Source organism: Pempheris klunzingeri, chromosome 14 (genome assembly GCF_042242105.1).
Source record: "Pempheris klunzingeri isolate RE-2024b chromosome 14, fPemKlu1.hap1, whole genome shotgun sequence".
Lineage (NCBI taxonomy): Eukaryota > Metazoa > Chordata > Actinopteri > Acropomatiformes > Pempheridae > Pempheris > Pempheris klunzingeri.
Genome location: NC_092025.1, coordinates 18554352 through 18565956, shown reverse-complemented (window position 1 = coordinate 18565956; position 11605 = coordinate 18554352). Strand labels below are relative to the sequence as shown.

The following is an 11605-nucleotide window of genomic DNA, read 5'->3' as shown; positions in this document are numbered from 1 at the left end:
CGTGCACAGTTTAAATCCCTGGCACCACATTGCCTGAACCCCATGCAGAGCTTGTCTAATCAGGAGCAGGATTTATTTCCAAACAACAAAGTTATCCCCGCGGGTAAACCAAACCCACTTTCTTCCCTTCTTCTTTTACGCCTGATGACTTTGATTTGTTTGGCTTTGCAAATTTTCCCGAAGAAATATAATGAGTTGCACTCCAAAACAAAAGTAGAAATGCATTACAGATGGTGAGTCACATTCTTATGGGTCGGCTCTTTCGCCATACACTCACATTGTGATGGGGCTGACAAGATTAGTTTTAAATTGAAGTGATGAAACTCTTCCTCATGGGTTTAGCGGGGACACACTGACACTGACGAACACTCACACCACAGAAATAGAACATGAGCAACATGAGGCCTATGACAATAGGAAGCACTTAATATGAATGACGCTGAAACTGAAGAGGATCGGTAACTTGCACCATTAGATTATGTACCCTTTTTATTCCAGAGACACATTACTTTGCCCGTCAGCTCACCCAATACGTCCTCTTTACTCACAGCAGAGTGCAGGGCCACAAAATGTGGGCAACACAGTTCACTTGAAATTCCGGTCACTAATGTTGAACTTCTAGAAATGACCTTTACCGCTGTATCCCCTATGAACACAGCAGCTGAGCTCAGAGCATCAGTAGTGCAGCTCTGAGCAAATAGTGCTTGTTGCCTCCTCTGCCTGAATGGAGGAAACTGACGAAAGAGTCAGCAGAGAGGGAGAAATGCGTGGAGGGGTTACAGAAAGGTCACCTGGTGTATGTGTTTTCTGCATTGAATTTAGTCAGCCATCTGCCTGTCCCGATTATGCAGTCATCCTCATTACACTGCTTAAAACTGCCAAATGGTCGTTCCTCTGCCTGAAGTTGTTTTGTTGTATCGAATTTGGAAAGGTGGAATGATTCAAGGTTGTCTTGAAATGTTTCTTCACCCAGTATAGTGCATAACCCACTGTTTCATATCTCCTTTTCACTGAAAACATTCAAGAAATCAAGTGGAGAAGGTTAAGCGGCAGTCACCACTGATCAGCTTCCTTCATAATGAAAACGGTTTCTTGCTGAGGCAAAAGGAGGAGGGAATGAAATACCTATGTGAGACAATGAATCAGGAATAAACAACAGCTCTTGTGTAGACTGTAAAAATGATTGAATGCCTTGTAACAACATATGAGTTGATATCGTTTGGTCACAAATACTTTTTCCAAGGTCAAGAATGAACTTCTTTGTTAGATTTATTAACCAAACGTATAAACCAATATCTAGAAAACTGCACTCAGTAGAGTGCAGATCTCTGCCAAGCAATCTCTGTTATGCCATAACCATAACTGCAGAGGGCACTGCTACAGGAAACTGATGGGGAAACAGAGTTCGACACAACAGCTGTTAACACCGGCTCATTTGCAGTCAAGATGGCGGCGAAGATAACAGAAACGTGGATTTATTCATGCCATATGTGCATCATAAAGTATCAGATATGCAATTAATCTGCAGATGCTTGGATGTTCAAAACGTGACCAAAATTGTTAATGAATGTCAGTTTTTGAGCTACAACAAAAGCCAAAATGTGGCACACAACGATTAGGTAACACTTGTTATTAGCGTTGCCAATTGGCGGAAATGCCTTTTTCTCTGTGAGTCCAAACTGAAGCAGGTGCTGATCATTTGAGTCAGTAGTCAATGGTATGAAACAGTCAATAAAACAGTTTTTTCACTGTGAATCATTGCAATCACGTTCAGCATACGTACACAAATGTGTATGTATGCCTGTGTGTGTGTACATGTTTGAGACACACACGCCATCAAACACATGAACCTCACCACGGTTTGCCTTTCAGAGGTAAAGTTCTACATGACTCTAACATGCTTTCAATGCTAAAAAAAAAAATCTGTTCACATGGCTGTCAGCGATCGATGGCGCAATCATTTAAAAAATAATCATATCAGTAATTGCAGTGACCAAACACACTTCTGTCTCTACATCACATTTTTCTGTGCCACAGTGGGGCACATTAAAACAACTTTATTCTTTCAGAGAAAACTGAGCAAAGGTTTTCAGAAGTTCCAATCAATGAAGTAGTAAAGTAAACAAGCATTAACTCTGTTTTGTTAACTAATTTGTTATTTAGAACCAAAAAAAAACCTCATTTCTGAATTGATAAAATAAATAGCTGCCACCAGGGCCGAGCGAGAGGCCTGTAAGTGAAGCAAGCACAGCAACAAAGGAACCCCCTCTGTGACCCTTAATATCTTAATAACTAGCTACTAAGTAGTCTAAATTGTATTTAACATTGAATCTGTGGAGATAATTTGTGGGTTTCTGGGGGATAATTTGCATTTATTTGAGTACAGTTGAAGTTGTCTTCTAGCCAGCATCCAGTAGTACCAGCATTCAGGGCAAAGGAAACAACTTTGACGATGCTGTATTGGGTATATTAATATTTCAGAATGTGAGATGAATCCTTTGCCTCTTCACATGCATTGATTTTGCGGCACGGATCTATTTGCAGGTTCTAGTCATTTTCCGATGATAATTATATATACAAACCATATTTTCCCCAAAGTGCCTTTCGAGAGTAATATACTGTACGCTAGAAGGTGTTTTTCTGCTCGTTACCGATGCAGACCTCTTTCATGTTGTTTGCTAACGTGTTGCCACTGCTCTATAATTAGTACACACAGCCCTGTTAGCCAGACAGACCACCCTGTTGTGGCACTGCAGATCCTCCTGATATCCTTTTTGCTCTCACAGCCATGCCATACAGCCTGAGGGGGATTTTTGGAAATAACAAGTCAAGTTGCTGTTTGTGTGTCTTTCAGCCACACCTGACAAGCAGGATATGGGCTCTAACACCCAAGGGCTGCCGATCTGGTCACGGACATTTGTCAGAGAAAAAGCCAAAAGTCAATATTGGTGTTGAGTAAGGACGGTAAAGAGAGGGAAGAAGAGAATAGAGTATGACACAGAAAGAAGGAGCCTCTTATTATTTCTCTTTCTCTCTCCAGTCTCAAGATGGGGTCTTATTATTACCTAACAGCCTGAAGCTCTGTCTCTTCTATAGAGACAGAGAGAAAGTGGCAAAGAGAGAGTGTCAGACAATAATTAATTCTGAGGTAACGCAGAAGAACCCAAGCTGATAAGGATCTCTGGTCTTGCTAAAGCGCCACAACCTGCATTGTGTTCTTTCAGAGGTTTCGGCACCTTTTTTTCTGGGAGACCAACGCATTCTTTTTCTCTCTAAAGGTGCATTTTTAACACAATCTAAAAAGGCACATGTGCAGTTGTTTCTCTACAAAATGAATACATTAACTTTTCTATCACTGCTGCCATATGTTTTAATTGCTTTAATGACGTCCTTGTTGTTGCTCACGTTATCTGCTCTGCTGTTTGCTGTTTCCCAGTCTTTGTATGTTTCCGTCTGGCTTTGTGCTTCAGCCAGCGTGAGAGTTTTATTGTGTCTATTTTCTTCTGCAAATTGTTAGATTTTTCTAGCCTTTTATTAAAGGACCGTGCCAGAATTTTGCGTGTTTTAGCCCAATTACTAAAAATCAGAAATACCATTTTGCAAACCATAGTCACCCCAGGCAGCCATTGGTTTCCATTCATTTCAGTGTGGTACGAAAATGAGCAATTAGCAGACTCCTGACACTTTCTTAGAGAATAGATTTTGTGATATTTGATCATTTTCTTATTGTGAACAATCCCGTCAAACAGCCAAACCAACAATTACTTTATTGAAGTCTTGCCTATGAATCTCGATATAGCCTATTTCTCTGTTCCATAGAACTCTATTGCCGTCCAAAACCTGTCAAGAACACATCAATGAGAATGAAATATATTTATGACATGCAGATTTAATGCTTTTTGTTTTTCTTTTCATGAAATGTGTTCACAAAAAAGGGCACATTGCCCTTACTGTAAGTGATTTCCATATCAGAAATGAATGGAAACCAATGGCTGCTTGGAACAGTGAAATTACCTAAATTAGGAAAATGCTGCATTCATCTGTTTTTGGACATTTGAGTCAGGTTAAAAACACAACCTCTATATTATCATCTTCCTAAGTTAACAAACATTTGCTCATTTTACATTAGCGTTTGTTGTGGGGTTGTTTTCTTGTAATCTGACTGATGAATCAAATATTCACCCTCTGCCAACTCCTGAAAAACTTCAGCTGCTAAACGCTAATGTCCACCAATTAGTGGCTCTCTTTGTCTGTCTGTGGTTGGTTGCTGGACAGGTGGAAAAATATTGGTTTACACAGCAAAACTGTGGACCAGTTTCAGGAAGTGAACAGAGGGTTGCTAAAATGAACCTAACCAGACTGATAAAGTTAAAATTCTCAAAAGCTAAAAATGTCTAGATATTCCCTTTCTAGTTTCAACTGCTATCAGTCATTATTAATTAGATCTTTTTTTTTTTTTCTTAATTAGCTCTTTTTAACTGTGATCTCTGGTTCCCTAGCTGATAAGTGCTGTCAGCTTTTAACTGGTGTGCTGTCAATTCCCTGCCTCTTTTCATAGGTTCAGTGCTTATGAGCCTTTTACATTACAGTGAATGACAGTTCATAACCTTATCTCTCCAGGTTACTGTGCTGTATAAATCCTCTTTGGGCAACACCACTCCAGAGCATTCTGATATTTATCACATTTCTTGTCATAAAAAAATAAATAAAAGTGAAAAAAAAACTGAAAGGATGCGTGTCCTGTTCACCTGGAGTGTCTGGAAGATAACTAGGGTTAGAACGTGTGATCCCGATGCATGGCTGACAGACAGAATGACAACGGCAGTCTCTTCAGTATCTCCCCCCAACCACACAGGAACAAGAATGAAATATAGACGAATGAGTCGCTGCTGCATCCAAGCATCATGAAAACATTTTGGGCAAAGGCAAACCCCTTGGTGGCTCTATTTCATGCTGCATAGACATCTGTCTGAGGATGGGGCTGTTTGAAACCTGAGTGCAGGCAGATAGGCCAGCAGACGTTGGATGATAGCAGAGATTTTACTGAAGAGGAGCACTCAGAGTAACAGCATGTGGAGAGGTTTGTTCCAAAATGGGCCATGCACCATTTGGGGAAAAAAAGTGACACCTAGTTTTACAAAATGATTGACAGCAGAAAATCTTCACTTCCTACTTTTAGAGGATAGCACCACACTGAAACTGACAAAATGCATAATTGTTTCAAAAACTGCATTCTTCTCATTAATTGAGACATATTTTCTAAAATATTAAAGTAGAGAGATTTCAATGCTAGATTTGCTTGCAGCATGGTAGCAAAAGGAGCTCAATGCAGTGCTTCATATATAAAGATTTGACTTTAGGGTGGAGAGCTACAAACCTTACAGTTTCAGCATGCGGTGCTCATCGTTCACAGATGTTATCTCTTCTGTCCCTCCCGCCCTCCTTTGTAATCTTTTTAAATACTCAGCAACTTGCAGGGAGGAAGCCTGCTGAGTGGGGACTGATTGTCGTAGTGGAACTGCATGTGTCATTTGTAACTGTGACAGCAAACCTACCTGGAGTGCAGAGCAGGGACAGAGAGCAGGAAGGAGAGCTCCGCCTGATCACTTGAATTTGTCTCTGAGCACAGCTAGAGGCCTTCCACTGCTGCCATTACAGAAAGAGACAGGGAGGCTGTGGGGCTGCATGCAGTGTTCATTTACATACCAGTTTCAAGTGGTAAAACTGGTCTCTTGACAAAAAAAAATCTTTTTAGTCAGGTTAATTTAGTCAAAGCTTTGCTGGGTCACATCAATTGAATCTTGTAAATTCTACTGTACACAAGAACAAGAGGGGCTACAGAGCTGGTAAAAATAAAAGTAAATGCAGAAAGTGGTCGGATGTGGTGTGAATACAGAAGAATTGCCCCTCTTGCCATTTTCTGTTAGTACCAAATGCACTACTTGTCAACTAACTACCAAAGCAGCACACTACAAAGGTTGGTCTGTAGCATTACTTCATAGTAAGAGTGGAGGTGAGGATTCAGGACATGATAAATGCTATCTGAAGGCAGTGACTGTGTCGTAAGGCCAAATCCCACCTACATTCTCGCAATGGCTGGCTGAGGGGAGTCTTGCCCATAGATTAGGATCACTTTAATCAATAGATAATTTGATCTACACCCTAGAAACACACTGAAAATTGTAAATGAGAAAATGCTTGCCACAAGAGAAGCAAGAAACATTAGTCAACGTCTCTACCATAGAACATTATGCTTTCAAGAATCCATATATGATATTGCAGACACATATCACCATTAGCCACAGCTTGACAGTCTGTGTGTGCTCTTCAGAGCAGAGCCAAATGTTTCGTAGAGAGGGCTTTGTGTTGTACATTTAGAAACTCAGAAATAGTCACGTAATCATGCAATTTTCATTTTGTACAAAAAGACAGACCCTTGCTCAAGGTCAGAATTGGTTCTAATTTAGTCCAAATTGGTTTCTTGATGTCTATCTTGCACATGTAATCATATTTTCCTGAAAGGAACTGCAAATTGAAGTTCGCCAACTGGTGTGTTGACACTCAGTAATCTGTCAACCTAGTTCAAAGCAATTTTCAAAGTATTTTTCTATATTTAGGATGCAAAAGTTTTGTAGATCATATGACTGATAAAGGTCACCACAAACGTGGTAGTTTGCACTGTTGGCTCACAGCAAGAAGGCTCTGGGTTCAAATCAGCTGGCCGACAGGTTTGTGGCTTGAGCCTTGAACCTTTCTGTGTGGAGTCTGAATGTTCTCCTTATGCTCACATGGGTTTTCTCCGGTTTCCTCCCACATCCCAAAGACATGCAGGTTAGGCTAATTGGTGACTCTAAATTGCCCCTAGGTGTGAACGTGAGCGTGAGTGGTTATCTGTCTCCATGTGTCGGCCCTGTGATTGACTGGTGACCAGTCCAGGGTGTACACCGCTTCTCACCCACTGTCAGCTGGAATTGGCTCCAGCACCCCCCCATGACCCTTAAGGATAAGCAGTATAGACAATGGATGGATGGATGGATGGATGGATGGATGGGTGGATGGATGATAAAGGTTGGTGAGATGAAACTGTACAGAGGACTGCTATTGTATGAGTGTGGTTAGAAATGTAATGTTTATTAGAATAAACTCAAACATTGTTTTTTTGTATATTGTTCTGTTGAAGGTAACTTTGGGCTGTTAGGAAACATTTGCATAAATACTGTATCTCTATTTTTAAGACCAGATTTAATCAAAAGCCACCTCTGAGTCCTGATAATGAAAAATATCCACAAATACATTTCTACTTATTAAGACACAATGATATGAAGAACCTAATTTTAAACCTTAATCCTTCATATTTCCCATGCAGTTGAATGAAAGGTGACAGCTTTAACAATACCACACTGGCTTCATAAGACCAGACTTTGCTCCTTGCAGTGAGCGATGATCCTGTTGGTATGTGTTTTTTATCATGTGTTAATTCATGCATTCATCAAGAAATCTTTACTGCCATTCAAAAAGCAGCAGTGGGTGAAAATGAATATTTTACCTCGACCTAGAAAAAAGCAGCTCCTGGCTGAATGAAGCTGATGCGTCTCAAAGGCACGTGAGATGCTGCCTTATTTTAAAAATGTGACAGGTAGCAGATGGCTGTTTACCGTACCTGAGAACTGCACATTAAAGGCATTTAGCTGACGATTCTCTTCAGTGTTATAGAGGTAATAGAAAGAAAGCTTCAGCTCCCAGGCTGTTCAAAAAAGCCAATAGAACTCAAAATCTGGTTCAGTAGTTAGGTTTGTTGTTAATTATTCCTTATTGGACACAACAGGCCTATCTTGATACAACACTCACATGCCCATACAGTATGTCCAGTGAGACAGTTTGAGGTTGCTGTAAATCAGCATAAAGTGATCTCTTCGACTCCAGAGTCAAACAAGATTCCTTGGTCTGTGCAAAAATGCATTGTAATGCTGTAGAGGATGAATATTTAATTCCCTCTTGTCTTACATTCTCACCTTTTTTTAATTTGTCACCTTCTTTAATCTATTATTACAAGCTCTAAATTCAACTAATAACTGGCTGGTTCAGTTCATAATTTAAAAAGCCTTTGAACCAATTGTCGAACAAATGAGTATGAAATTTCCTTCCCGAAAGTAAGTGACTAAGAAAGGAGACTGGCCGGCTGCAGGCAGCTCTACGGGACGCTTCAGGCCCCTGACAATACTTTTGTGTCCCAAAAATTGCAAGTTCACAAGAAAGAAAATGAGAGAAAAGAGAGAAGGTAGCGGGGATGTGAGTAGATGGTGTTTAACTTTCAGCACATTGAGTCTGTTTATAATGCGAGTCCCTCACTGAACGAGTCTGATCTGAGCAAAGCTGCCAAAGGGTGCACCGGTTTTGAAGAGTCTGTCTCTTTAAGCTTGTTAATATGCTGGTCAAATAATAGCTTCCTCATAGACGGTCTCCCTCCTGATGAATTTTAAAATGAACCATTCAATCCATACCACCAGAGCTCTGTTTGTGTGTTTGTGTTCAAGTGTACTCTTGTATGAGTGTGTGTAGCTGTGTGTGGGCCAATGCCAGGGGGCCAGGCAGCACATTAAGACAGTGACTGACAGATCTCATTTGGTGTTTAATTTCACAAGGGTGAGCATCTCATCTGTGAGGGCCTATTAGCCCCAGGCTAGCTAGCTGAGTGATGATGGTGGTTCCTTGTTGAGTGACGTTTCCACTGACAGAACTTATGTGATTTTCTTTTTAGCAGTGGTGGAAAGTAACTAAGTACATTTACTCAAATTCGATATTTTACGTATATTAAGTATTAGTATTTAATTTGTATTGTACTTTACCTGCAAGCCAGGTGCCCCCAGTTAAATGTTGAGAAATTTCAAAATCAATGAACAAGACAAACAAGAAATAAATGATTTTCTCATTGACAGTTACCTTGTATCAGGTGAAAACATGAATGTAAAATCAATAAAAAGATTTGGTTATTTATTTATTGCAAAAATCAAAAATAGATATATTGTACAAAGCGGAAAATAAAATGCCAGCCAACAGGACCAGAGCATTACATGTCAAGGTGAATCACAGCAGCCAGGTAATATTCAATATTCCAGTGAAGGGCTGCTGCAGACACTTCACACCATAAACACCTGCAGTGTTTGAGATGCATTGTGTGCTTTTGTGCCCTTGTTTCAGTTCAACTGCAAACTTTATGGCCCCCTAAGACAAATTTGTTTTCAGACGGGTTCTGTAGTAAAACACACAATAAAGTTACATAATAAAGTATAAGACTGCAGTAAAAACAATAAACACATTACCTGACCGTACAATAACATGCGTAACAAACTGCCGTGCCACACAGTGCAACCATAAAGACCCCCATCAGCTGATAAGACCAGACAAGAAGTCAGTGCTTTGAGAAAGACCAATAAATATTTCACATCAATGCGAAAATGCCAAGTTGCTCTGGAGGGCATTGGACGCAACCCCCCCCCCATGTAATGCAATACAAACCCAGTACAATAATGCTGCAATAAATACTACGTCTGTAAAGCTGATGATGTTCATATCACAGTTTAATGTAAGGCCATCCTATCATCACAGTAGGAACATACAGCATGTGTTTTTCCTGAGGACTTGAGTGTGTGTGTGTGTGTGTGTGTGTGTGTGTGTGTGTGTGTGTGAGAGTGTGAATGTGTGTGTATCTGCACCACAGCAGTGTAGTTGCTCTAAGTTTATATATTAAGCTTGCAAGCCACATTTCACCATTTGCGACTTCAGAGGGTTGCCTCTTTGTTAACATCAAAAGATTTTCTGTGTCCTTTGTAAGACAGATAATTATCCCCATCAGTGTGGGCTTTGATGTTTACATAGCTGTATTATGATGTGTGTGTGTTTGTGTGTGTGCACGAGGAGTGCGTGTGAGTGGACAGTATCTGCAGGATGAGGTGTTACTGTGTGCATGCAAAAATATCATTTCACATGCTAGTCTTTCATGTGCTGCATGCACTCTTAAATCATTGGTGTCGCATCTTAGCCTGGCCATAGTCGCCTTCTCTTGTCATATCATGCTTGGAAGTAACGATTGAACTAAGGCTCTCTGAACTCTCCGATTTGGAAAAATGTGCTCTCCTTTGTCCCACTTATCCTTGACATGACACATGTTCCTAAACACCTAATGAGTTTTTTGAATGTGATTTCAGCTCATGTGTGTTTATCTCCTCTGTGGAGAACACGGTGAGGGTTTGTCATTTTTGCCTGCTTGGAAATGACTGAACTGTTAGAGCCACAATTAAAACAGAAGTTACAAAAGTAATTATAAAATGCATTTGCATGCAAATAGGATTATAGGAGATTAAAATCACAAGTTTCATAATAATACACAACAACACAACTTGGACATGGTTGATTTATTCACATTGATAACAGAACATATGAGATTATATCTCAGTTTTACGGTGCTGAGGTACAATAGAGATCAATAAAGATGAAAATGAAGACCAAAGAGCTGCTTTATTTGTGGAAACAGCTGTTCAGTGAGTTTAAGGAATCTGTGTGCATTGTGTTTTCACTTTTAGGTAGACACTCATGGGCAGCCTGGGTGTTTGGGCTGTGGCTGTGGCCGCTCTGCTGGGAACCTCAGGGTGCTGGCTGGCTGAAGGGCACAAGAGCAGCAGGCGAGGCAGCGTGGATACAGCCAGCATGTCACGTACCTCCTCCAAGGAACCACACTACATGGTAAATATCCCTGATGCACACACACACACACACACACACACACACACACACGCTGTACTGCTTCCCACTGATGCCATCACCTTCACTCTCTGTCAAGCTAGAGAAACTCTTACAGTGATATAAATTAATCATACCAGCCATATATCAAATCAGGGTTGCAAAGAAAAATGAAGTGAATAAAAACAGTTTGATAAATGCACATTTGCTGTCAAGTTTAGCACAGCAGCAGCACCCCCGTGTCTTCATATCTTATATGCTGTGGTTTGTGGCATGAGAGAAGCCAGCTTGAGTATTTTAACCTTCTTAAATTGTTTATAATTGGCTATGAAGCACTGCTGCATGTCCACAAAGCAAACACTCTAAATGTTACTTTGAGTTTTTAAACACAGGAAAACAAAGGCTTTTTTGTGTCATTTCCTATTCCAATCTCATTTTTCACACACAGAACATCAGTCGTAATAATTTCACATCATCAGCACGCCTGTGATGACTGTACCAAATTTCAGGTAGATGCTCAAATATGTTTAAATGAATTTTGGTCTTAAAATATCCAAGTAATGGTGACAAATTAGTCTAAAAGTAAAAAAAAAACAACACTTTCATGACCCCAAACATTGTCCATGAATGTTTTGCTTATTCTGTAAAAACTCTCCAAATCATCTGTATAAATCTGCAATTGGCTGCAATCCGGAGCTCCAGCTCCAGATTTACTGTTTGATCACTTTGGCTGTCAATATAATACGCGTTTCAGTGGCGATCTCTTCTGATTGGTTTGATTTTCCTGTCTACCAGTATAAACAAAACTAAACGTCATTGGTCAAGTTGTCTGTCAATCTGTTGAAATTACATTGTTTAGATGGGCACA

General features: G+C 40.2%; 1 protein-coding gene across 1 annotated transcript in view; it reads left to right on the top strand.

Moving 5' to 3' along the window:
- Nucleotides 1-10590: 10590 nt before the first annotated feature.
- The window catches only part of fstl4 (follistatin-like 4), a 178607-nt gene continuing 177592 nt past the window's right edge, over nucleotides 10591-11605 (top strand). The window contains exon 1 of the mRNA XM_070843905.1: nucleotides 10591-10740. Coding sequence (XP_070700006.1) covers nucleotides 10591-10740 — 150 coding nt within the window. The remainder of the gene's footprint in view (nucleotides 10741-11605) is intronic.